The 25,946-nt window shown below is 37.7% G+C and overlaps 3 protein-coding genes and 2 pseudogenes across 7 annotated transcripts; 3 read left to right on the top strand and 2 right to left on the bottom strand.

The window, feature by feature from the left end:
• Nucleotides 1-2,535: 2,535 nt before the first annotated feature.
• On the top strand, nt 2,536-3,294 carry LOC104760791 (nucleotide pyrophosphatase/phosphodiesterase 2 pseudogene; annotated as a pseudogene).
• Nucleotides 3,295-10,867: 7,573 nt separating this feature from the next.
• Nucleotides 10,868-13,649, top strand: LOC104760790 (laccase-15-like; annotated as a pseudogene). The gene is made up of 6 exons (XR_015588177.1): nt 10,868-10,974; nt 11,060-11,213; nt 11,300-11,544; nt 11,653-11,781; nt 11,949-12,902; nt 13,352-13,649. The product of XR_015588177.1 is annotated as a laccase-15-like (transcript).
• Nucleotides 13,650-15,033: 1,384 nt separating this feature from the next.
• LOC104760789 (salicylate/benzoate carboxyl methyltransferase-like) lies at nt 15,034-17,028 on the top strand. The gene is made up of 4 exons (XM_010483753.3): nt 15,034-15,238; nt 15,419-15,494; nt 15,612-16,265; nt 16,409-17,028. The coding sequence occupies exons 1-4, from the start codon at nt 15,219-15,221 to the stop codon at nt 16,775-16,777; spliced, it is 1,119 nt and encodes a 372-aa protein (XP_010482055.2). The 5' UTR covers nt 15,034-15,218; the 3' UTR covers nt 16,778-17,028.
• Nucleotides 17,029-17,109: 81 nt separating this feature from the next.
• On the bottom strand, nt 17,110-22,192 carry LOC104763212 (protein ENHANCED DOWNY MILDEW 2). Of its 4 annotated transcripts, none has more exons than XR_015588788.1 (19): nt 21,946-22,148; nt 21,246-21,667; nt 21,063-21,150; nt 20,638-20,688; nt 20,378-20,541; nt 20,181-20,280; nt 19,998-20,096; nt 19,652-19,899; nt 19,469-19,561; nt 19,147-19,377; nt 18,915-19,062; nt 18,732-18,830; nt 18,473-18,565; nt 18,321-18,362; nt 18,117-18,227; nt 17,980-18,051; nt 17,776-17,910; nt 17,637-17,697; nt 17,110-17,555 (listed from the first exon to the last, which is right to left on the bottom strand). XR_015588788.1 is itself a non-coding variant. In XM_087499147.1 (19 exons), the coding sequence occupies exons 2-19, from the start codon at nt 21,656-21,658 to the stop codon at nt 17,271-17,273; spliced, it is 2,517 nt and encodes an 838-aa protein (XP_087355273.1). In that variant the 5' UTR covers nt 21,659-21,667; nt 21,946-22,192; the 3' UTR covers nt 17,110-17,270. The 4 variants fall into 4 exon arrangements, 2 of the variants coding, with proteins under 2 accessions (XP_087355273.1, XP_087355274.1); XR_015588789.1 differs by having other exon boundaries at nt 21,775-22,059; XM_087499147.1 differs by having other exon boundaries at nt 17,776-17,894; nt 21,946-22,192.
• A 1,373-nt stretch (nt 22,193-23,565) lies between these two features.
• LOC104760788 (xyloglucan endotransglucosylase/hydrolase protein 20) lies at nt 23,566-24,906 on the bottom strand. The gene is made up of 3 exons (XM_010483752.2): nt 24,561-24,906; nt 24,260-24,453; nt 23,566-24,157 (listed from the first exon to the last, which is right to left on the bottom strand). Exons 1-3 carry the CDS (start codon nt 24,840-24,842, stop codon nt 23,785-23,787), a joined length of 849 nt encoding a protein of 282 aa, XP_010482054.1. The 5' UTR covers nt 24,843-24,906; the 3' UTR covers nt 23,566-23,784.
• Between the last annotated feature and the right edge of the window lie 1,040 nt (nt 24,907-25,946).

Below are 25,946 nucleotides of genomic sequence, written 5' to 3'. Positions count from 1 at the left end.
TTGTATATGTTTATTAATTTTATAGTAACAAAATCCTATAAACCTTTCTTGAAGCATAAATACTTGAAATTGGTCTTTAATTCTCCATAATCACTTGAAATCATATTTGGAAATCTATTAAAAATATAGCAAAGTGGGCAGAAATACGATGTTATCATCAACCGCCTAGTTTTGTGGATACAGATCGTCCTCATCATGTTTGTCCTTTGAAGAAGGCCCTTGATGGACTGAAACGAACTATGTGTGTGATAACCCGTCCCGCGGATCCCTCTAGCCTCACTGCTAGCCGCCCCAACGGATCCCAAGCTGGCCCTGCAGGGCATCGATTCTAACCCATCACTGTGGATATCTCAATCTACCAGTAGGTTATTGGTGCGCCAGGCGTTACTCGAACCCTGGTCCCCACCCTTTAACAACCTTCCCACAGGACAAGCTGCCACCAATTGATTGGGATATCCACAGTGATGGGTTAGGATCGATGCCCTGCAGGGCCAGCTTGGAGTCACGTTGGGACGGCTAGCAGTGAGGCTAGTGAGGTCCGCGAACGGTCCGTTGGGGCAGCTAGCAGTAAGGCTAGTGGAGTCCACGGGACGAGTTGTTACAATGCGTGCTTGTACCAAGATTTGAAAACTTTCCTTTGTTCTATGGGGTTTTGAAATTCTCTTGTAAATACATCAGGTTTCGTTTACATCGATCCAAGGAAATCAAGCTTTTTATTGCTTAGTCTATGTCAATGATATTATAGTCACATGTAGCAGCAACGCTTGGGTAATAGACTTTATTCTCCTTGAAGAATCCAACAGACTTTACATATTTTCTTGGCACCTCATGCAGCATATTATTCATTATTGTTGGGCCTTGGTATTGTGTTTCTTGCCCAACAAGTTACGGGTTTTACGTGGTCTTTACGTAGCTTTCAATGAGTATTTATGTTAGTTTTCTATTTTCTGTTAGTAAAAGATATACGCTTTACTTTTAGGATTAGAATTAGAATATTTGATGTTTATCTCTTCTTTTAGTTTTAGATATGGTTATCCCTTATAAAAAGGGATCAAACTCTTACATGTATCGAATTGAAATAAAGAGTTATATTAAAGAGAGTTTTGTATAAGCCTAGAGAGAAAAACTCTCACCCCCATAAAGATTTTACCTTGAGTAGGACCTGAGAGGAGGACTCTCATCTCTATCCATTCTTAGCTTCCACACCGCATCATTTGATATGAGAGCCGAAGCAGTTCTTTTCATGATGTTTCCGAGTGTAAGTTCACAGGGTCTCCACGGTTTGTGACAAGAACTTCACAGGGCCTCCAGTTATTGTAGAGAAAATATATCTATGATTTGTTGGGTAGAATAAAGATTGTGGACGCAAAAATGGTGTCAATAAATTTTAAAAATATATTTAAAATCCTATTTACAATAAAACGATAAATTTCAAAGATTACAAATGTCATAAGTTTATTTTTAAAATATTTTAAATAAACTTGAATTAGTACAATTTTACACTATCAAATCAATGTAACACACAGATCACATTTCTTGTACATCAAAGTGTATGAGGTTTAAAATAGTATTGAATAAAACTCATGGCTCTACGTATCGTTTATCACAAGTTGACCACCTGTCCCTAAGTATTAATGAAGGTAGGCATTGAATTCTTGAAAGATCCTGAAAAATGTGCGAGAATTATCAACCAGTACTTTACATGATTGAGTCATTAATTTATATGATATGTATTGATATGGATCTTAATCACACCAGTTACTGTAATTAATACCTTGAGACAAAACCTACCGACAGAAAAATATATCTAAATAATTGTATATATAGATTAAATAGTACTACTATATAAGAACCATGTTGAGATCAACAACACCATCGTAAATTTATTTTCCAATGGCAAAAAGTAAAGCTGAACGGTCCTGTTTTTCCGGTTACCCCTTGGGCAAGTTATCTCTAATATTTATTTTCGTCATCTTCTAGGTCGAAGCCATCACTGCCGATAGTTCAGACTCTCCATCATCCTACGCGTGGCCATCCAAGAAGCTCAGCAAACCGGTGGTTCTATTAATTTCCACCGACGGTTTCCGGTTTGGTTACCAATTCAAGACAGAGACACCAAACATTGATTTGCTCATTTCGAGAGGAACCGAAGCTCATTTCGAGAGGAACCGAAGCTCATTTCGAGAGGAACCGAAGCTCATACCGGTTTAATCCCGGTTTTTCCGACCATGACGCTCCCAAACCATTACTCAATCGCCACCGGACTATACCCAGCTTACCACGGTATAATCATGAACAAATTTACTGATCCGGTAACCGGAGAATTCTACAACAAAAATCTAGACGCTAAATGGTGGTTAGGTGAGCCATTGTGGGTAACTGCAGTAAACCAAGGGCTCAAGGCTGCGACTGTCTATTGGCCAGGCTCTGACGTTCCAAAAGGCTCTTGGACCTGCCCAAAAGGATTTTGTAAAACGCCTTTCAATGGTTCATTTCCTCTCGAAGAAAGAGTCGATACGATCTTGAGCTATTTTGATCTTCCCGGATTTCATGACTCTTTATCTCGATGAACCGGATATACAAGGCCATAAATACGGCCCTGGTGATCCTCGGATCACACAAGCTGTCGCAAAGGTTGATAAAATGATCGGTAGGGTCATTAAGGGATTGAAGAAAAGGAAGGTGTTTAGTGATGTTCATGTGATATTACTTGGTGATCACGGAATGGTTACTAATTGTGACAAGAGGGTGAATTACATTGATGATTTAGCGGATTGGATCAAGGTACCCGCGTATTGGATCCAGTCTTATAGCCCAGTCCTAGCAATGAATCCGCGTTGGGGCCAAGATATCAAGAACTCAGACGAGAAAAACATGGAACTTGTGGCGAAGATGAATGAAGCTTTGAGGTCAGGGAAAGTAGAGAACGGAGAGTTTTTGCAGGTTTACTTGAAGGAGAAATTACCAAAAAGGCTCCATTACTCGGACAGTTCCAGGATTCCGCCGATCATAGAAATGGTCGGAGAAGGTCTAATGGTTAAACAAAACAGAACAAACGTTCAAGAATGCTCCGGAAATCATGGATACGACAACATGTTTTTCTCCATGAGATCTATCTTTATTGGACATGGTCCAAGGTTTAAGAGAGGAAAGAAAGTGCCGTCGTTCGAGAATGTTCAGGTCTACAATGTTGTTGCAGAGATTCTCGGACTCCGACCAGCTCCAAACAATGGTTCTTCTTTGTTCCCTTGGAGCATTCTCCTTCCGTTTGGAGCAACAAGGGAATTAGAATGAAGAACAATATCCCTTGGCCCATGCATGAGACTCATGCAGAGTAATAAGCTAATAGATGAATAATAATCTGTGTTATATGTTGTGATGTTTTTTCTTTGTGTTCTTTATCTTATGTTACTTCTTATTAATAGAAAATTTTAATTAAGTAAAATATATAAAATAATAAATAGTAAAAAACAATACTATGAATTTTTTATTAATTCAAGTTTTTAACAGAAAAAAAATTTATTGTACTTCAAATTTCTGAATGTGTTAATGAAGTTTAGAATGGAAGTACATTTTAAAATAGAGTTAAAAAAAGTTTATGTAACTGTTTTCATAAAATTTAAACGGAAAATATAATTCAAAGTGAAACATTAGTTTTTAAAAATAGTTTATAACAAGATTTACATCTAATTTGAGACAGTCCTACCTTATATTTTTGGATGAGTAATCATTCAAAGTCACGACGATCGGATCGACCATCCAGAACTAGTGAACTTTCAAAATTATGGTTATACTTTTAAAATAATAAATATCATGTTTTAAAGTTTAACACGAAGAAACTATCAGTCTAAAATCTAATCAAGATTGGTTACCAGAAAAACAAGTTAATAATGTTTATATTTCTTCCAGTCATTAAGGTTTCCCTAATTTAGAGCAAAAAAAAAGATTTAAAAAAAAAAAATCGAACTTCATGTGTTCAAGTTTCGTATTACACTTCAAACCCAGACAATAAAAAAAACGGATAAAATCGGGAAAACTCGGCTAACCAGTTGTTGACTCGGCGGTTGGCACAGCGGTTTGACTTAAAATCAATGACTAATTGGTAACTCTTAATCTTTGACTAATCCATTTCTCTGTTTGAGTTATATACAGTGAAGCAATCACGTACTTCTTCCACTATACATTGATGTGGGACAAAATGAATATACTGTGTAGTTTTTTTTTTTTTTTTTTTTTTGAAAAACATGTGAATTTCATTAGATGAAGGACTGCAGTAAATACAGATAGGTGATACACAAGCGAACCATCCTTGTCCAAAAATAATAAAAAACAAGGAGAATTCGAATCAAAACCGATTAATGAGTAGAGAAACTAGTCATAATCCAGCCAGGTTTGGAGAAGATGCGCGAACTGCTTCCGGTGTTGCTTTGCTAGGAGGGCATCCCGGATTTGGCGGTCTAGCTTCTTGAAGAGAACAAGAGCATCAGTAGAGATCTTATTGTGATATCGGTTGTTTCGTTCCTGCCAAAGAGAGTAGAGGGTGGCCTGAGCAGCAAGACAACGGAGGCTGAGGGGGGAGATGGAGTCTTTGGTATCAAGCCAGACTGAGAACGCAAGCCAGGTGTGGAAGGAAAACGCAGAATAGCCCAACCGATGGGTGACTTTGCTCCAAAGGACCTCGCTGATTTCGCAGTGGAGGAAAATGTGGTCTCTTGATTCCAAATACGATCCACATAAGCAGCAGCGTGGATCGAGTTGCATTCCCCATCTTGCGAGCCTATCTCTTGTTGGTAACCTGTCCAAGTGCATCAACCACATGATAAAAGCATGGTGGGGGATATGACCTTTAAACCAGACGTGCTCTGTCCACGGTTGTAGAGACGATCTTTGTCGCAGGGCCTCCCAAGTCTTCTTGGTTGAGAACTGGTCAAGCTCCTCTGAATCAATACACCAAACATGAATATCCGGAGATGGACCAAGCGGAAGATGGACTGAGGTAAGATAGATGTGGAGTTCTTTTGCTTGAGCCGATCGAGCAGGTCGAAGAGCCCATCCAACATCAGAGCAAGCATTGGAGGCTGTTGCAGTTAACGGAATCCCTGTCTGAGACGGTCCTGTAGGCCCCATAAAGTCGATTAGAGGGCCAAAGGGAGTCCACCAATTAAACCAAAAACTGATAAGTTCACCGTTCCCAAGGTGACTGCGAATGAAGTTGTGGGCCAGGGTCTGAGGTTGAGGATAGTTTTCCAGGTCCAGGAAGCTTGTTTTTTTGCGTCAATGGACCAGAAAATGTCGTCTTTTACCTTCGTATTCTTTAGCCACTGTGCCCAGAGGGAATCCGACACCGAGAACAGTCGCCAGATGAACTTTAGGCAGAGCATTTTGTTCCAGGCTTGCAGGTCCCTGAATCCAAGCCCCCTTCGCTTTTAGGACGGCAGAGACTAGACCAAGCAATCTTTGCGGAACCTGATTTGTTAGGATCACCATTCCAAAGGAAATTCGTGCAAAGACTTTCGATCTTTTTCAGACAACCTTTTGGAAGGAGAAAAGCTGACATCCAGAAGTTGAGGGTTCCGTACGTCACCGAAACAATGAGCTGCGCTCTACCCGCGTAGGATAAAGCTCTAGCAGACCAGGAGGAGAAACAGCTGGAAAGTTTGTCAAGTAGAGGTTGATAATCTGCTATTTGAAGCTTCTGGTGCATTAGAGGTAGGCCTAAGTAGCGGATTGGAAATGAACCAAACTTGAAGCCAAGAGAAGAGATCTGGGTGGTTTCAACTTGGTTCAGCCCAGCAACAAGTAGTTCAGTTTTGTTCTTGTTCATGGCCAGACCCGATAGTGTTGCAAACTCGCAGAGAACCCCATCAATGTTGCTAAGAGAGTGACTAGACCCGTCAAAGAAAACCATAATATCGTCTGCAAAAGCTAGGTGAGACACCAGAGGTGCACTAGCGTTGGGATGAACTCCAATACGACCATTTGCGTAGTTAAGGGAGAGCATATGTGAAAATACTTCCATAACTAGGACAAATAGATAGGGGGATAGGGGGTCGCCTTGACGCAAACCCTGTTCACCCTTGAAGTAACCGCAGAGCTCGCCATTAATGCATAAGGAGAAGCTTGCAGTAGTGACACACTCTGTGATCAAAGAGATGAATGGCGGTGGGAAGTTCATAGCATGAAGAGTGTTGAAGAGAAACCCCCAGTGTACCGAGTCAAATGCTTTTCTCAAATTCACCTTCAACATTCCCCGCGGGGAGGTGTGCTTTTGGTTGTAGCCTTGGACTAATTCCGTGGCTAGAAGAACGTTTTCGACCAGGATCCTGCCTTGTATGAATGCTGACTGGTTGTTCGAGATTAGATCAGGGAGCACTTTTTTGAGCCAATTTGCCAGGATCTTTGAAACGATCTTGTAGACTGTGTTCAGACAGGCTATTGGGCGGAACTCATAGATTCGTTGAGCATTTGGTGTCTTTGGGATCAGAGTTAGGAGTGTAGCGTTCCACTGCTTTAAGAGCTTACCCGAGTGGAAGAACTCCATGACTGCTTGAACGACTGAATGGCCCACTGTTGCCCACTGCGCCGTAAAGAACTCAACACAGTACCCGTCTGGGCCTGGTGCTTTGTTTTTAGGGAGAGAGAACACAACCTCCTTGATTTCTGAAGGGGTAACGGGTACTGACAGAAGTGTTACTGCTTCAGGGGAGCATCGCTTGGGGACCAGAGAGGCTATTTCCTGGGCAGAAGTCATGGAGGAAACCTGCTGTTCACCCAGAAGATTTGTGTAGTAGTTAATAGCCAAATCTTTGATTCCCTGACTAGAGTCTACTACTTGGCCAAAGTCGTCAAGTAGGAAGATGATCTCATTCCGGGATTGTCTGACTTGAACTGCCCGATGGATGAATCTGGAGTTTTTGTCACCCTCTTCTAACCAACAGATTCGAGATTTTTGCCTGAGAAACGATTCTTCGGCAAGAGCCAAGGTACACCAGGTTCGATGAGCTTCAGATTCTTGCAGTGTCCGAGAAGGGGATGGGTCAGAGAGCAAGCTTTGTTGACATGCGAGTAGGCGGTCATATGCTTCCCTTACTCTCTTTTCTAAGTTAGAGTAGTTCTCTCGGCTGAATTCTCGGATAACTGGCTTGAGCTCTTTCAGCCTCTTTGAGAGTTTCAACATTTCTGAGCAGTTGAAATTCAGATTTTCCCACCAAACTTTTATAAGGCCTGCAAATTCAGGGTGTCTGTTCAGCAAGGAGAGGAATTTGAATGGTATCTTGTTTTTTGGCTTATGGGAGTCAAGAAACAGACAACAAGGACTATGGTCAGAGAAACCTGGTTCTCCGAAGACCGCCAAAGACAAAGGGAAGAGTGAGAGCTAAGTATCATTTACCATGATACGATCTAGCTTTTTAGCGACAAACCCCGCATCCTGTTTGTTTGACCAGGTAAATGTGTTTCCACAATACTGCAGGTCACTGAGGGCAGAGAGGGAGAAGCATCGAGAGATATCCAACATACCAGGGGGTTGAGCATGCTGGTCCATGTTTGAGTGTTCATGGGGATATAGAATCTGGTTGAAATCCCCAAGCACAGACCAAGGCTTATCTTGCACAAGAGGAGAAGATGCGAGAGTTTGCAACTCTGCCCAAAGTGGCAACCTAGCAATGTTACTGACACTAGAGGCGTAGACCACGGAGATGACTAGCTCATTTGCAACAAAAGGTAACCGCACAAGACATGTTATCATTTGGAGTGACTTGCTGATGATAGAAACTTGAACCGATGGGTGCCAAACGACCCAAATTTTTCCTAAATCAGAGAATTCATAATTACCGACAAAAAACCAGCCAGGAAGGGCACTCGAGATTATATTCTGCGCATTCACTGGACTGACATGGGTTTCTACTAACCCGCCAAAAAGAGGATGATTACTACGCATCCATTTCCCGAAGCTACGCCGCTTTACTGAGTCGTTAAACCCTCTTATATTCCAACAAAAAATATCGATAAAAAGGGGGAGGTTTTAGAGGTTTAAAGGGCCTCCAGCCCTGGCTTTCCTCAACTGTTGTCTCACCATTCGCTTTGACATCACCTTCAGGAATCGATCCTCACCCCCAGGGTTATCATCTTCATCAGAGAGGTGCTCTTGACTCGAGAGTGATGCATTGCATTCCTGGTCAGGATTCTGGTAAGGTAACTGAGAAAATAAGCTTGTGCGCAAATCTACACAGAGTTCTCCTTCTTCGAGTCCCAAAGAGGGTACTACCAGTGGACCTTGGCGAGAAGGGGGGCAGGGATTTCCAAGAAGAGCCTTGTTTGGGACATTTGCCATCTGAATTTCTTTTGATGGGCCAGGATGATCACGCTTTGGTGGCCCTCGACCAGAATCCCTAGAGGTAGCAGGAGATGAAGGTGATGGAGAGTTGGTGGGACCTGTTTTAGTGTGTTGACCAACAATTGGAAGTTGATCCGGAATAGGCTTCTTGCCTTGCTGTTTACTCTGATGTTTATCCTTTTTAGCTCGTGGGCAGAGGGACGAAGGATGCTTAACAGAGTTGCAGACAGTACAGGTAATCGGGGCTTTTGAGCAGCGCGCGATGGTATGCCCTACCTGTTTGCAGTGCGAGCAAAGAGAAGGGAGCCAAGGACTGGAGACTTGGATGCGTTTTATTTGACCCGATTCAAATCTGGCATTCACAGCTTCAGGGATGGGTTTCCTGGGGTCAATGACAGTATAGACTCTAGCAACTTCTATGTTTGTCAGATTTTCCGTGTGAGGATGGAGGCAAACAGGATGACCCACCAACCCTGCAATGTGCTCAAGCCCTTCTCTATTGAAGAATTCCAGCGGAACGCCCTCGAAGTCCAACCAAACAGGAACCATGGTCAGCTCAGGTTTCGAGGGGGTGATTTCAGGAGACCATTTGGCGACAAACATTGTTTGTCCATCGATTTGCCAGAGGCATTGACTAAGGATACGTCTTCGCACATTTTGACAGGGGACTCTGAAGAGATAAGAGTTACCCTCCATCTTTGAGGCGGTAATGTCTCTTCTTTGGCGACTCCATATACCATTGACAATGGCCTGGACTGCGCCTCGTGGAGGCGGCTCATCATAAAATTGACCAAGAATAAAACTATCCTAGGCCTTTTTGTTCTTCTCTATCACCGAATTTGGAATAGTAACACAAGCCTCACCCGAATCGAGAGTATAAGGCGTACCTTTCTTTTCCAATTTGAGGGAACTTCCGTTAACCAGATTTTTCCATGGGGAATCGGGTTTGACTGACACCGGAGCACTCAACAGAGTGGTCGGGGGGGGGGGGGGGGTTCTCCGTGCGAGGCTGTTGTGGAGTATCAGCCGTTGTAGTGGCTTCAGTGGTCGCCGCCAGTGGAGTCCGTACAGAATTAGGGTTCGCTTCAATCGCTACAGGAGGTGGTGTGGTTTCTGTAAGCGAGGGAGCAGAAATCTCTGTGTTAGCTGAGCTTTTTGAGGGCTCAGGTAACGTCTTGGCGGGAGGAGAGGGGGAGCTACCGGCTGCGACGGTTGACACAGACGGGGATGAGGGTCTCTCTGAGGATTTAATCGAGGATGGGGATCTAGTGGGGATTACCCGAGGGGTTTCTTTTTGGGTTTGCTTTTGGCCATGGTGGCCGGAGGGAGCCTGCGCCGAGATCGGCGAAGGTGGAGGGAGAAGGAATGGGATCGCGTTTTTTATCGCCTTTTTTATCGCCTCTATGATCTCTTTTTTATCGCCTCTATCTTTAAATTGGTATCCTGTGTAGTTTTTTTCTATTTCTTCCGTCACCATTTTTTTAATTTGTTCATTTAACATTTTTTATTATTAGGCATTTTTTATTATATTTTACTGCTAGTCAATTTGTTTAAATTTAAAATCATAAGGTTTTGAAATTTATAATTAATGTTCAAAGATTAATTTACTATGATAAGATATGAAAACTTTTGTTTTGATATTCATAAAACCAAAATATAATACATATATATATGATTATATATAATGAAATTGAATGAATTATTGACCAGCGTGACCAGAAGATGTTCTTGTTTGCTTTTCGGGTTGGGTTTAAAAATATTGGTTTCTCGTAATGCATTAAAAAATCGACATTTCATTATTATAAAATATACAGAATTTAAGCAACGAATGTAAAACATATTGGACACAGATTCGAAAAGGTAGTTTGTTTACAGGAATTTTACTATTCTACACGTACACGTACATAGAGCTTTGGTGGAATGGTAGCTCACCAATTGGATGATAACTCAATTTTCATTTAACTGAGTGGTATATATTAATTAATCACGCTTAGGCAATTCAGAAGATAATTCTAAACAAACTGTAAACTATACACGTAATTAAGAAACTAAATTAACACAAAACGTAACGAATTTGAGAATACTTTTGGTTTTGGATATATATAAAAACAAAGTAAAGCTTCGCCTAACCGAACTCATATATATATACAAGTGATGTTGTTTGACTAAAAAGTAGAAAAAGTCTTCAAAAACTATTGGATTGATGTTATGTTTCTTACTATAAAATATAACATTTAAAACAAAAATCATAATCTAGACTAACTATAAGTTTTCGTTAACTTGAAAGATCCGTTCGACCGAAAAAAGTTGTTACATATTTGTTGGGACAATGTGAACCCATTAGTCAAATAGGACCAAGAGACGTAAGCTAGTTACATGGTTTTTGCTTTCCAAAAACATATTTTGTAAATCTTTAATCCGAAATTAACTAACTTGAGAAAGACGTCTCTCTACTTTTTGTGTTTTGTTTTTTTTCTTGTTTAAATATACATATATACGCATCTCTCTTCTTTGATTAACTTCAGTCAGAATAATTAATTTACTAAAATCCTCTCAAAATGTTACACTCCCTCTTCAATGTCTTCTTAATCTCTCTTTTCTTCTACAACAGGTGCATTGCGCATCACTTCACATTCACGGTAAGTTTAAATCAGTTAATCGATTATAAGGCAAGAGTAAACTAACTCGAATTGATGAAAACTATTGAAAGTTAATTAATGGCAGGTTAAGGAAGTTCCATATACGAAACTGTGTAGCACGAAGAAGATTTTAACCGTTAATGGTCAGTTTCCTGGACCGGTTTTAAAGGCTTACAAAGGAGACACACCATTTATGTTACCGTTCGTAACCGAGCTAGCGAAAATATCACTATGCATTGGTAATTTAAAACCCCTTTTTTCTTTAAGTACAAGTATATATATATAACTATGCATGGTTGAATGTGTTTGTATTTTAAAAATACAGGCATGGTGTAGAGCAGCCGAGAAACCCATGGTCAGATGGTCCTGAATACATCACCCAATGCCCGATTCGACCTGGTTCAGATTTTACATACAAAGTCATATTTTCCATTGAAGACACGACTGTTTGGTGGCACGCGCATAGCTCTTGGACACGTGCCACTGTACACGGTCTTATTTTCATATATCCTTGGCTCGCGGAACCTCTCCCTTTCCTAGAGGCGGACAACGAAGTCCCCTTAATTTTGGGTAATTGATGGACAAAAATATACATATTTTCAGATGTCTTTTCTATATTTTTATAAACAAAGTTGCGTTTTTTTCTTACAAGTAAAGTAATGTCATAAAACTGGACAGGGGAGTGGTGGAAGAAGGATGTGAGAGAAGTGGTGGAGGAGTTCATAAGGACCGGAGGTGCTCCTAATGTGTCTGATGCTTTGACCATCAATGGACATCCTGGTTTCTTGTATTCTTGCTCTAAATCAGGTTTCTTAAAAAAATTACGTAGATGGAGATGAACTGTGAATTTAAGGCATTCATTGTGATGTGATAGATAATTGTATTTCATTATATATAGGTTGTTTTGTGTTACTCGAATCGTTATGAATTTTGTTAACATACTAAATAAATTTATGTTAATTTTACATGAACAGATACATATCATCTCGCGGTAGAGGAGGGCAAAACCTATCGCATCCGGATGGTAAACGCGGCGATGAACCTAATTCTCTTCTTCGCAATCGCAAATCACACCCTAACAGTAGTCGGGGCTGATGGACACTACACGAAACCTTTAAACGCTAATTATATCACCATATCCCCTGGCGAAACGCTAGACGTGTTATTAAAAGCTGACCAAAACCCCGAAAACACTTATTACATGGCGGCTAGAGCTTACCAAACTGGCAATATCACATTCAACAACTCCACCACTATTGGAGTCTTACGTTACATTTCTTCATCAAAAACCAAAACGTCATTGTTTTCTGGATCTTACCCAAACCTTCCTTTTTACAATGACACATCAGCAGCTTTCGGCTTCTTTACCAAGATCAAAAGCCTATTCTCCGGACAAGTTCCCGTCCAAATCTCGCGTAGGATAATCACAACGATTTCAATAAATCTTCTCAGGTGTCCCCAAAACTCCTGCGCGGGTCCAAATGGTTCAAGATTAGCAGCGAGTATGAACAACATATCATTTGTCACACCAAGTCACGTGGATATACTAAAAGCTTACTACCTTCACATTAAAGGCGTCTACGGAACGCGTTTTCCGGACTTTCCACCGCTGATTTTCAATTTCACCGCGGAAAATCAACCGCTGTTTTTGCAAACTCCGAGGCTCGCGACCGAGGTAAAGGTGGTTGAGTTTGGGGAAGTGGTTGAGCTTGTTATTCAAGGGACTAGTTTGGTTGGTGGTGGACTTGATCATCCTATGCATCTCCATGGTTTCAGCTTCTTTGTTGTTGGAGTAGGGCTTGGGAACTATAACATAAGTGACGAAGATCCGTCCTCAAGGTATAATCTCGACGACCCACCATACAAAAATACAATGACCGTGCCTAGGAATGGTTGGATCGCTATCAGATTCGCAGCTGTCAATCCCGGTACGTACCTTACTTTACTTCATAATCTATACATAGAACCTAGATAAAGAGACAAGAGAGTACTTGATAACGTAGTGGCTTCCTAAGTGTCATATTCTAAGCTTTGACTAGAGTTTGAATCTGTGTGGTTGTTGCTTAGATTGTGGTGTTGTTACCAGCCTGTCAGACACGCTAGAAGATGTTTTTTAGAAGAGCCAAAAGACATAACTAAACAAGATTTTAACCAAAATGTTATAACCACCGGGAAAGGAATAGATACGAGAAAACAATATAAAATACGAAAATCGAATAGACGCAAAGTTATTTTTGAATAGAAAATAGAATAAAATTAAATTAAATCGATCGATATTGTATCCAACGTCCAAAATATATATTAATCGAAATAAATAAAATCGAATAATCTCTAGGTTTGAAGATGGTAATTATAATTTTGAAATTGTGTTTTGTAGGGGTTTGGTTCATGCACTGTCACTTCGATAGACATCAAACGTGGGGTATGAATGTTGTGTTCATTGTTAAGAATGGAATATGGCCAAATCAGCAGATGCTGCCTCCACCAGATGATTTGCCGCCATGTCATTAATAATTCACCTGTCGTTTCTCTCAAATTGGTGGTTCAACTGTGTTACCAGTTTGAGTATATGTAAATCATTATCATATTGTATTTGTATCGATGTACTTAACTACATTTAAAAACAAAATCCACAATTTAATTTTCTCAATAATATTCATCGTTACTAAGGGAAATAATGGATTGATTTTTTCCATTGAACTTTGAAAGAAACTTTTTTTTTCTTTGTTTGTATTGTTAAAGATCTATATTTCAACTCTAATCGTTACGACAATGAATACTACATCCATCTAGAAGATATAGTTGCTTGCATATAATCATATGTGCACACCTCATTTTTTGTTTTTTTTTTAGTTTATGCTGCCAAGTGTGTTGTTTTCTATTTTTCTTTTTTCTTAACTCTTTACTTTTCTAATTTTCTTAATTCTAATCTGACTATTACAATAGTCTCGCCTAAAGCATGTCTAACTTTTCTACAAAAAAATATGTAGTGTACGTGAGAAAACTATGCTCAAGTCTTTTAAAAACAAACCACAATAATCAAATACTATGGCTTCCTTGAAATTAGATTATCTAGATATTTTCTTATCTTTTTTTATATTTGATTATTGTCATGATATCATCATTTACCTTGTTCACTTACTGAATCACCCACATATATTAGTAACACTCATAGCCAATTGGTGAGTTGGAAGCCCATGATAAAACCCCTAATTTAACAAAATGGTTCAGAGATGAATCTTATGCAAAGATCAACGAAGCAAAAGTTCAAACTTTGTTTGGTATAATATCATATATTGCCATGAACTCCCTTATATAATCGTGGTAGACATGCATGCTTCCTATAACACATTTTCCATAAATTAATACGTGGGGAAAACAACAATCTGGATTCATAAGTGAGTCTTCCCTTACCTGAGGTAACCTAATGCAACACATCTTTGATTTCAACAGTTCTATCTAGAATCTAATTTGTTTTCTTTTGTCTTCAGCTTTCTTTACTATATTGCTAACCTTTATATATATATACACTTCATGTCTTCTTTAAGGTCAACATATTTAATTATGACGTCAATTATGAGAACATGAATTTACTTTAGGGCACTATTTTTATATAAAAGATGCTATTTATCTAATGAAACTATACTATTACGTCCTAATGCCATTAGACGATAAAGAAAGACCATTGGGGATGCCAGGTTAAGTGACAAATTGCTTCTCGTTACCATGTCCCAATCACATGACATGACATGCATGAGTCATAACTAGCCAAAAAGACATATGTTGTACGAGTGTAAATTATTCAGATATATTAACGTTAATCGAGTCATTATTTAGTAATTAACAAGAGAGAAACGTTTGAACCTAATTACATTTTTTTATATGAATATGAAATTAAGGGCACGATGACGTACTAACTACTACACATGCATGCGGTCTTTTTATAAACTATAATAGAGGAAATTATATAATCTAAAAACAACTAATAGCAAAAGAAATTAATATCAACGAGAATCAAGTCCACTTGACCCATTTGATCGTTATACCTTAGATATTTTAATTTCAAATTACAAATAATTTTTCAATTAAAAATATATTGTGAGATTGATGACGCTGCTTTGATTTACAAATAAATAGTATGGCTCCTAGCTCATTAGAAACCAGATCTTGATCTAATTTAACATAGAGTAGCAGCACATCTTGATGTTGTAAGAAATCGATCGAAATATATTTCTCTCCACATCATGTCGTCTTCTCCACCAAGGTACAAATTATTTTCTTATATATGTTATTCAAATTTCGGTGTATTAGTAAAATGCTAATAAAATAGGTACACGAGTTTAAACAGAAATCAATTACTTTGTAACCTTTCTTTCTAGGAATATGCATGTTGTCCTAATCTTGATTTTTTTAATGACAACATCTCTTTATATTTATATGATAGGAACTCTTTGATGAATGTTGTTAGTATGAAAGGAGGCAATGGAGAACATAGCTATGCTACTAATTCTGGTCATCAGGTTAGTACCTAATCATGCATCTAGCAATTAAGCTATGAAAAAATTAGAATGGAACTTAATCTACGTACATACAAGATTCTATCTTTAAATGGTTTTTTCGTATACTTGGGTATGCAGAAAACGGTTTTCTCTAAAGCACAAAAGATGGTGGTTGAGAATATGAGAGAAACATTAGTAAATTTGGCCTTTCCTGAATGCATTAAAGTGGCTGAGTTGGGCTGTTCTTCCGGACAAAACACTTTCATGGCCATGTCCGAAATCGTTAAGACGATCATAACTTTGTATCAGGAAAAATATCGATGCCCACCAGAAATAGATTGTTGTCTGAACGATCTTCCAATGAATGATTTTAATATGACTTTCAAGTGGGCCTCTTCTTTCCAAGAGAAGCTAAAGATGGATTATAATGGAAGGTGCTTTGTCTCAGGAGTCCCTGGTTCGTTTTACTCGAGGGTTTTCCCGAGAAAATCTCTTCATTTTGTTCATTCAGCTTGTAGTATCCATTGGCTCTCTAAAGTCCCTGAAGGGATTGAGGATAACAAGAAGAACGTGTATATGAGAAGTCCTTGCCCGTTAAATGTGTCCAAGGGTTACTTGGATCAGTTTCAAAAAGACTTTACGTTATTCTTAAAAGTGCGTTCTGAAGAAGTGATGCCTAACGGACGCATGGTTCTCACATTCAAAGGCAGAAATGCTTCTGATCCTCTTTATAGAGAGAGTTGTCACTATTGGTCCTTGTTGACTGATTCCCTCCTCGACTTGGTCTCTGAGGTATAATCACTAAAACTTGTTCTTTTTGTTTCTTTTCTTTTAAAATTCTCTAAGTTTATATATTTGAAGCTCATATCATATATATATCATTATTATTGTTAAGTAGCTAGAGAATAGTTATATGTCACAATTTGTTATGGCAGGGTATTGTAAAAGAATCAGAGGTGGATTCCTTCAACTTGCCGTTCTACGATGCGGGTGAAGAAGAGGTGAGGGAAGTTATCAAAAACGAAGGATCTTTCGAGATTAACAAAATCGAGACGCATGAACATGTAGTTCCATACAAAGATAGTGGGGAAGCTGACGATGAAACATGTCGACTAAGATTTGGGGAAATGATGGCAAACAGGAAAAGATCAATAACGGAACCGATGTTGGTTGCTCATTTTGGAGATGCGATTATCGACCGCCTGTTTAAGAAGTATGCACGTAATGCAGCCCAATATTACATTGTCTCAAGAGGCTGCAACAAAACAACCATCAACTTTGTCATGTCGTTAACTAGAAAATAAAAAGGTTTGGTTGTTTCTTTTCTTCTTTTGGGTCAAGAATGGTTTCGTTTTGCTGCTGGTAATAATGAATAAGGTGATATAGAACCAGTGAGTATGGTTGTTTATTCTATTTAAGTCTATATGTGATATATGTGTCTGTCTCATTACAAGGGTTTGTCTATTTTGCTTATAGCAATTGTATGTTTTATCTTTCTTTTTTTAAGAGCATAGTTTTATTACACTCTTTATATATATTAAAGAACAATTGGCTACTCAGGATCCATCGAACTTAAAATTGGCTACACTTACGCTACCCCAAAAACAGAGGAGGAAGCAGGAACTAGCAGTGACTCTATGATAAGTGACGACTCTTCATTTGCTGAGATGATAAATATAAAGTTTTGAAAATATGTGCTCATCGCTCCATACTAATTTCATAGACATCACTAAGGTTTCATCTCATAAAATTTCAAAAGCTAAACATGTGGTAATGTTTCTTTTCTCACACTCCGAGTCAGCACCACCTTAACGGATCTCTGCGTGAATATATTCGGGCAGGGGATATCTCCATGTCTTGTACCATACCGTTATCAGCATCACCTCGAGGGATCTCTGCGTGGTGAAAATTCTCGTTGTAGGTGGAGTGATGCATCTGCGTTATATGACCCTGTTGAAGTGCTGTAGTCTTGTGGCTTCTACCCCAGTCCCTTCGGCTCCAAAGGTAAAGAGGTGGCGGTATATTGTTCCACTGTTCTATCGTTTTATTATCCACATCTACCGACCCGGGCAAGTAGAACGACTGCAGAGCAAGAAGAAAGAGTGTGACTGAAAGCTAATCATAAAACAAACGATAGTTGGAGTCATTTGTACATGTACGTACCATGCCAGAAAGTAAATTTCTGTCCTCCCAAATCAACTCATAATCAGCAATCAAATCGACCCTGTATGTAGAGGAACCCAGAGTTATGAAATGTTTGTCGTTGAATGAGACTGTGTATTTGCTATATATACATATATACCTTTTTGTTTCATGTGGTACGATGAGGATTAAAATCTTCGGTTTAAACTCGAGGGCCTTCCTGATGAAAGTGTTAGCAAGACTGGCTTTGTGACCGAAAGGCGGGTTCAATCCTATTATCTGTTTTTATCCAATACTAAAGGAAAACTCAGTCAGTGAATTCAACAAATGCATCTCAAGTTTAGGATTACATTTGCTTTCTTACCAATTGAGAGCCATCAGGTAACTCTTCTGGTTTCACGCTCAGCCAATCTCTCTTCTCAAAGTTGAAGTTGTTCTGCCGTGGGAACATTATGTTTAGAAAAAGCTTCAAACAGAAGAGTAAAAGAGTGGGTGATGTACCTTAGGTGGAATGAGATCAAAATTTTTAAAGAAGCATGTTTTCCCCGTTTTCATAAGCTTTTCGTTCATCAAACAACTGAAGTCATTAGAGCCACAGCCAAAGTCGACTACCTGAAACCACGGAGAGAGTTTATCGAGAATGTTATGTATGATAATTTGCCTAATAGCAGAGGTATTGATTAAAAGAATTACTAGCACACTTACCGTATCGCCATTTTCAACATACCAGTGGAGCCTCTCTACAATCTGCATTATTAATTTCTATTAAATCGATTTCTCCGAAGCATCACTAAACTAGTACACTTCTATAAATCAAGGTAATACTGAGTTAAGAAAACAATATATATATAGTTTACCTCTTTAAGCTTCTGTAGGTTTGTGAAGTGACGACCAAATGATGTGTAGCGCATACCATGGAGAAAAGGCGAAAGATAAATTTCAAGCTTCCTCTGCAGTATATCAAAAACATGAATGTTTTATATTGTGAAACCTTTTTCCATTAATGAAATTTATTTTACGTGTAGGAATCGCATCACCCAAAAACTAAGTGATTCTCATAGAATGACATACAATCTTCTAGTATACTTTAAGGGATAAAAGGATTACGGTTATAACCTTATGCTTCATGAGTTCGAGTAGGATATCTGGATCAAATATAGCTCTTGCATCTCTGTCACGCCCTTCTTCAAACATCTTTAAGGCAGCCCGGGCGGCCTGCAGAACAGTTGTTAAGATTCAGGGAGACAAAGCTGCTAGTCAAATTATATCTATGATTTAAACACAATCGCAGTGACATACATTGACATGAGTCTTAACCAATCCTGTTGTGATGTTCTTACTGATATCATGTCCTGAGTGATAAGAATTTATATGGTTTGGCCGGCGAGACTTAACGAACTCATCAAAGTCAAACGAGGATTCCACTTCATCAAGTATACCCATCACCCTGTCTTAACAGAAAAATAAAATGATTAGTTGAAACTACTAATAATGTAACAATTTCTTGTATAGTGGCCAAAAAGAACATCACCTCTGTTCCACGTTCTGAACACTAAAATCTAGCTTTGGTTCCTTATAAGGGTCACAAATACCAAGACGAGTAGACAGACCCTCATGATGCTTCGGATCCTTCTCCCTACTCGGAACATCCTCTTTGAAGTGTGCTAGCCCGTGACTTTGTGTTCTTCTTTGTCCAGATATATCAGGAAAAATTAAGTGGTCTCTAGCTGGAGTAAGAATAGAACCTTCTATCTCATGGGCCCTGTTCAAAATGTTATGAAACGCCATACATTATGCAGACAAATGTCTACTTTAAATGCACTCTAAACCGTTTAGAATATTCAAAAACTTACAAACAATATATAAGAATGCGGTTGTACGGAAGCAGTCTTTCCCAAGCTCTTCGCAATGTGTCATCGTCAGAGTTGAGTTCAGAAGTAATCTCCCTGAATACAAAGAGAAGAAAACAAAGATCTGAAGCTAATATATATGGCCGTTAGGAGCTTGAGGAAAAAGTAAAATGAAAATCGGTTTACCTAGGTAAACATTTTCTGTGATAAGCTGTTGGGCAACGTCTGCATACAGCAAAATGCAACGCATATTGATTCTTGTCTTCACTTGTGTTACAGACTTTACATATGTGTAGCGGACAGGCAAAGTAGTCTCTAGCAGCAATCTTGGCTTGAACTTCTTCTGATTTGATTTGATCATCAGCACAGAGAAGTCTTGCAACACATTTAGGATGGTAGAAATGACCACAGTTTGATGCAGAGCAAGGGAAGACCTTCAAAGCAGTAAAAATTGGATGGATTTCAAGTAGTAAATACAGCTAAATTGACTAAGTATCCACATGACCTGTGATATTATGCAAGTATATAATACCTGTTGAGAGGAATTTTCATCAGAGGATCCTAATTTGCCACAAGCATAACACTGGTGCTGTTTACATAGACAGTTGTTACACAAATAGGTCGCGAGTGCCTACATATGTAGCAAACAAACTTCAGCATGGAGCCTCACCATAATAGCATATCAAAAAGAAACTCAAAAGCCGATTCATAGTACATGTATATGAGTCTTATCCGTGAATCCTAGCGATTCGCACTGTGACTCAATTCCATCAGCTATGGTTGGATGGAAAGATCTCAAGCAACTTCCTTCACAACTGAGTTCAAAACAAGGAGATTAGATGAAATTGTTGCAGTTTGTAAGGAGCTCTTGAAATAAAATAAACTCTTAAGAAACTATGAAGCGTAGCATACCACAGAACATAACCACCATTGTCACAAAAAGAACAGACCGGATCAAACTGCAGGTTCGTCTCAGAATCATCATCGCTGCTGTTTTCCTCATCTATCATATTATCAACAATGAAGTTCTGTTCCATTGGTGTCTGAGCATCTTGTTGATTGTGTGTTGATAGTTCCTTAAGAGAAAAAAAAAAAAAAAAGAATTAAACTTAGTAGCAGGAGAGCAAGAAAGGTGGCAGAGAACAATGAAACCACTTCTAACTCAATCTTACCACTTCTATAGGTACAGCTTGTGAAGTCTTGTCCAGAAAAGTAAGCAAACACTGCAGAATAATTATCAAGGAGAAGCAGTAAATATCTGAAAAAAATATACAAATGATAGTTGCTTGTCTGATAAATTTGGTTTATCCTAAACTGATCTGTATTCTGAATTCTTAACTAGATATTCAATTAAAGAAGACTCTCAAATCTGGAACTAACAGAATCAAAACCGAAATGAAAGTATCTGTCTGCCCTAGGACCAAAGACAAAAAAAAACATTTTGATGCGGGTTCAGATCCAGAAATATTAGAACAAGACTTAAAGCTAAGGAATCAGACTCAGTCATATGTTTCAGCTCTTTAGATCATGCTCTCATTAGAACCAAACACACAAGAAAAAGTGTAACTATTAAGAAAAACCAAAGAGAAAAACAGACCTTTGATTTCGTTAAATCTTCATCCCTTTTCATAGCTTCACACAGTAAAGAAACATGATCTGATAAGTCATCCTCCGAAGGCTGAATCCTGATTGAACAGCAGAAAAAAAACATGATTTCTAAGACAACATAAAAAATAAAACACATGAAGATAAACTGAAAAAAAAAAACAAGTAAGCATACCCATCAAGTTTCTGTAAACAAGTCCACACATCATCCCTCAATGCATCCGGATTCCTTTTAACAAAGTGAAGAAACTGAAGACTGACCAGAGTAGTTCTAACCAAAGTCTCATAACTCTTTTTGGGGCTTTGTAAAGTTACCCAGTGCATCCCATGTAAAAGAACCTCAATCTTGGGATGTTCATCAACAGAGAGATCAAAGTTCCACCCTTGTACAAGCTTACAAAAAGACTGGTCTCCACAATCAGTATTACCACGCAAAAACACAGACGAACCCGAGATATCATAGGAATCTACGCTGTGCCATTTGAGAGGAACAACACAAAAATTGACAGGTGTCTCACTCTGATCAACGAAATAGTACTCATCAATAGAATCAGGTAAAATCTCGCCTTCTTCATCTGACCACTCCATTAGAGACACCTGAAGAAGAAGAAGAAGAAGAAAACATCAAGTTTCACAGATTCAGCTCCTCATCACTAACCAATAACCAGAGAACCAATCTCTAACAGAGCAACGAGTTAAATTACCCAAACAAAGCAACGAAGACACTAAAAGAAGAAGGACTGCATCTACTTGTTCAGGAAAACCCAAACTCATGGAAGAAGTAAAACCCGAAATTAGAAACTCGTCTTCCGATTTATTTCTCAGCAGATGAACCAATTACAAAGCCGAAATGAAAAAAAGAAAGGGAACGCTACCGTCGATTGAGCAGAACAGCCGTCGTTCGTTCGCCGATTAAAAACCCTAGAATCCTTTTTGTCGTTTACAAATCCAAGAAGAAATGAGACAAGGGAGAAGAAAAGCGTGGGAGTGACTGACGTTGCGAATTCGTACGGATTTATACCCTTTTTTGGCAACCAAATTAATCATAAATAAAAAAAATGACAAAGAAAAAAAACACAAATCACATTTTAATTTACATGATTAAAATAGGTTATTGTTGACAAAAAAAAAAAAAAAAAAATAGGTTATCAAATTTATATAAAAAATTTAGGTGTAGTTATAAAAACAAAAATAAGAATATGAGGGTAAATAAAAAAGTACTGTACTATTTAAAAAAAAAATATATATATATATATACACATAAGTAAATATGCCAATTTATATTAAAAAATGTATATTTTTGGAAAAAAAACTAAACTACTTAAGTAGGAAAAAATAGTAAAAGATGAGTTTAAATATTCTTGGGAGAATAAAGAAATTAATTATGTGATTGTAGGCAAGGTTTTACCTTTTTACAAGTTCTTTGAAGAGATTAGTGATGGATATAGTATTTATAAGTTCACTAGGGAAGATGTCTATCAAGTTTAACTCATTTTGAGCTGCTTAACGAGCCAAGAAAGCGAATAATTTATAAGATATTTTTCTTTTCAACACTCATTATTTCTTTTAGCTTTTTTCCAAGCAATTTTTTTTTTTGTTTATGTTCTAGTAATCTCCATATATAAGAAAATATTCAACAGTTTAAGAAAATATTTTTTTTTCTTTTCACAATGATTCTCATCAACTTTATCTTGAACTTTTTGATATTTCGTTGTGTTGTATTCATGGTGATTAGAACTACGTTCCATAATACTCATGTGTTCTAGTTTGATCTCTGAACAAGTGAACATAGATGATAAGGAAACAATGTTTCAGCTGAAGAGTGGTTGATGAGTCAAGAGAAACTACTGTGGAATGTATGGCATGTGTATGCAAAAGAAAATGATGATGTATAGAATGTATGATGCTAGATGTTTGATAGCTTAAGTGCAAACTTGTTGTGTGACTACTATATGACATTATGATTGTGTGCTTGTTTAGTTGTTGTTGTAGACGGCGCGATCACCCTAATCGAGTAACTTGTTTACTCAAGCCTCTTTTAATGGATGCACGTGAGGTTTAGGTTAATGGGTATCGCAAGAAATGTTCATTGTAATGTTATTATATTACTATTATTTAAGATGATTGTTTTCCAGTACTTTTTAAAAAAGTTTAAAAGACGTATTTGTTATTGGACTTTTTCAAGAAATGTTAACTTTTAAGACATCAATAATATGTCACACCTTCGGTTTGATCTCTGGTTCTCCAGAAATATGACACTTACTACTACATTGTAGTATTTCCATAGGATTGAAGTTTTTAGTTGGTTTAATTTTTAAAAACTGAACCTAAGGAATTATATTTTCACAAAGAACCACTCATGCGTTTTTTTTCAATATCCAAATTTTGGGTCAACTAGCTCATATCATATAAATTAAAACCAATATTGCATTTATTTAATTTTCATATTTTAATGTTACAATTGTAAAAGACACTTTACGAATAACAAAAGGTAATTGAAGCAAGTAAAATAGTAAATAGTTAACTTAAATGCAAATCACACATACAAATAATATATAAATGAAACAACTGAAAAAGAAGAAAAAAAACTTACTATTAGAGAAGTAATATTCGTGTAGCGCGAATACTTATCTATTACAAAATTATAAAGAAAGATCATTTAGGTTACAAAAACAATGCCACATGACTTATTCGCAAATCAAACAATCAGTTGTTTAACTGCACTCTGGAGGAGCACCTTGAGGAAACCTTTTTTTATCGGTGCAATAGTTGTAGACCATGTACTTTCTTTGTGCCCATTTCACTCTATTCTTTCCTTTGAAATCAAGTACTTGAGTGAACCATGGGGAATTCGCAGAGCATGATGATTTACCATTAGCCCATACACATGCATCCACATTATAGTTTCTGTAGAAAGCTGTGAAAGGAGCTTTTGACCAGTCTGTTTTCTCTAATCCTCCCCTTGTGGCCCAATGCTCAGCTTCCCATAGGCTTGCATAAAGCCTCATTGGTTGGTGCTTTGGGAATGGAACTCCAACAGACTCAGAGTTCTTGAATTCTCTAATCGGAATACCATCTATCGTAAAACTAAAAAAGGATCAACAAAAAAAAATGGTACGTTAATGATCCAAAAATATAAGATGATACTATGTGCAACGGGGTTAAACTCCATTTAAAGACTGCACTTACATGACCCGCTGGGGGTTCCATACGATGCAATAAGTGTGAAAGTGAACAGTTGGGTCAAACCATAGATGAAACTGTTGTTCTTTATCTCCTGTGCCTTTCGTGTAAACATTTGTATGAAGAGTATATGGATGACCACTTATGTTACCCAAGAACTCAAAATCTATCTCATCCCACGTAGTTCCAGGAGATTTCAGCTACACAAAGACATCATAGCAAGTTGTAGTCTAAATATACAAAATTTGGTAAATAGCCAAACATGACAAAAAAAAAAATGCTTTAAAATTGTATATATGTTACTTACATAGAATGTTGTCACAGTTCCAGCAGAGTTACCAGGTACAAGTTTCATTTGAACCTCAACTTTGCCATAAAGAAACTCCTGATGGGACTGGAAACCGGAACCAGAGAATTTGTCGAGCGAAAGAGAAAGAAGATTGCCGGTATTATCGAGAATCTTTCCACGGCCATCACCCCAATGTATTTGAACGTCTTTGTGAAAGCTACCAGCATAGACGCTCACAAATTGTGCCGCAAAGAGATAGACAACCAAGAACGCTAAACATCTACCATAAAAAGATATCATTTAGTTGATTTTGAAAGAGTAAGTTATACTCTCTTAGATGGATGAATGATGAGAAAATGAAGGTAAGGGACGTTACTATATATAGGCTTTTGAAAAAGAAAATAGAGAGAGATATAGTTCTAGTGGGGTTGATAATATATTCATTTTTTGATATTTTATTGGTTTTTTTAAAGTGAAACAAGAATATATATTTCCATTACTTGTTAATTAAATACAAATCGAGAAACACTAATAAAATGGTTTGTCGCGTTTTTAATAATGACCTTACTATATGTTAATTTTGTAAATTGTAATCAGGCCCACATATACTCGTAAAATGGTAACATACAACATGCAACTATGAGTGCCCTATGGATTGTCTTATACTTTCCGACTACTTTGACCATAAATCATATTTATATGGACAGCATGATTTATTTACATATTTTATTCCCAAATTTTTGTCGGTCAAAAAACTTAATGTCCGATTTCAGTCTCACAATTTCCTCCAAATCATTTGAATTAGCAAAACTACTGTATAGTGTATATAGTCAGTTTTCGTACAAAAATACATTTGAATTAGCAAACTATATGTAAGAATATGTATAGGTTAGCTAAAATCAGAATCGGGTTTACGAATCTAACATTTGAAGCAAGTAATGGCTAGTTCTATAAACATCTACCTTCAAATTACTTATTTTTCCTATACATCAATCATCCAATGGTCTAAATATAATATTTTATACCTTGGAAAAATTAAATTTAATTAACCAAAAATAAGAATCATATTTCACAATATTTAAATTCATTTGCTTTACCTGAAAAACGTAACTGAATAAAGTAAGCCAAAGAAATCGTTGCATATTTTGGAAAACTCAACTTTTCGACGTGTATATAGCATATAACTTTTTTGGGTTTTACGTCCTTTCTTTCTACTGTGTTAAGAGTTTCATTAATTTGATGTCTATCGTTTCTTATTTACAATTCTGTAAAGGTTATGAAATCAATGAGGATAAGGAGCACTAATCGTTTTTATTATACTAGCTCTGTTGAAGAGCTTTGTTGTGTTCTTCCGCTACGTTACCCACATACTCGCGGTGAGTATCCGTCCTATGGTTTGTTATA

This window comes from Camelina sativa, chromosome 18, assembly GCF_030686135.1.
Source record: "Camelina sativa cultivar CO46 ecotype springtype chromosome 18, ASM3068613v1".
Classification (NCBI taxonomy): domain Eukaryota; kingdom Viridiplantae; phylum Streptophyta; class Magnoliopsida; order Brassicales; family Brassicaceae; genus Camelina; species Camelina sativa.
Note: the sequence above shows the minus strand (reverse complement) of the source record. Positions and strands in the feature narration are given on the sequence as shown.

Coding starts and splice junctions, on each gene's coding strand:
- LOC104760789 (XM_010483753.3), top strand. CDS start 15,219: ATGTCGTCTTCTCCACCAAG. Junction 15,239..15,418: donor ATGTCGTCTTCTCCACCAAG/GTACAAATTATT, acceptor TTTATATGATAG/GAACTCTTTGATGAATGTTG. Junction 15,495..15,611: donor CTACTAATTCTGGTCATCAG/GTTAGTACCTAA, acceptor TTGGGTATGCAG/AAAACGGTTTTCTCTAAAGC.
- LOC104760788 (XM_010483752.2), bottom strand. CDS start 24,842: ATGATATCTTTTTATGGTAGATGTTTAGCGTTCTTGGTTGTCTATCTC. Junction 24,454..24,560: donor GAACTGTGACAACATTCTAT/GTAAGTAACATA, acceptor GTCTTTGTGTAG/CTGAAATCTCCTGGAACTAC. Junction 24,158..24,259: donor TGGAACCCCCAGCGGGTCAT/GTAAGTGCAGTC, acceptor ATCCTTTTTTAG/TTTTACGATAGATGGTATTC.
- LOC104763212 (XM_087499147.1), bottom strand. CDS start 21,658: ATGGAGTGGTCAGATGAAGAAGGCGAGATTTTACCTGATTCTATTGAT. Junction 19,562..19,651: donor CACAGAAAATGTTTACCTAG/GTAAACCGATTT, acceptor CTTTGTATTCAG/GGAGATTACTTCTGAACTCA. Junction 18,831..18,914: donor TGGTTAAGACTCATGTCAAT/GTATGTCACTGC, acceptor ACTGTTCTGCAG/GCCGCCCGGGCTGCCTTAAA.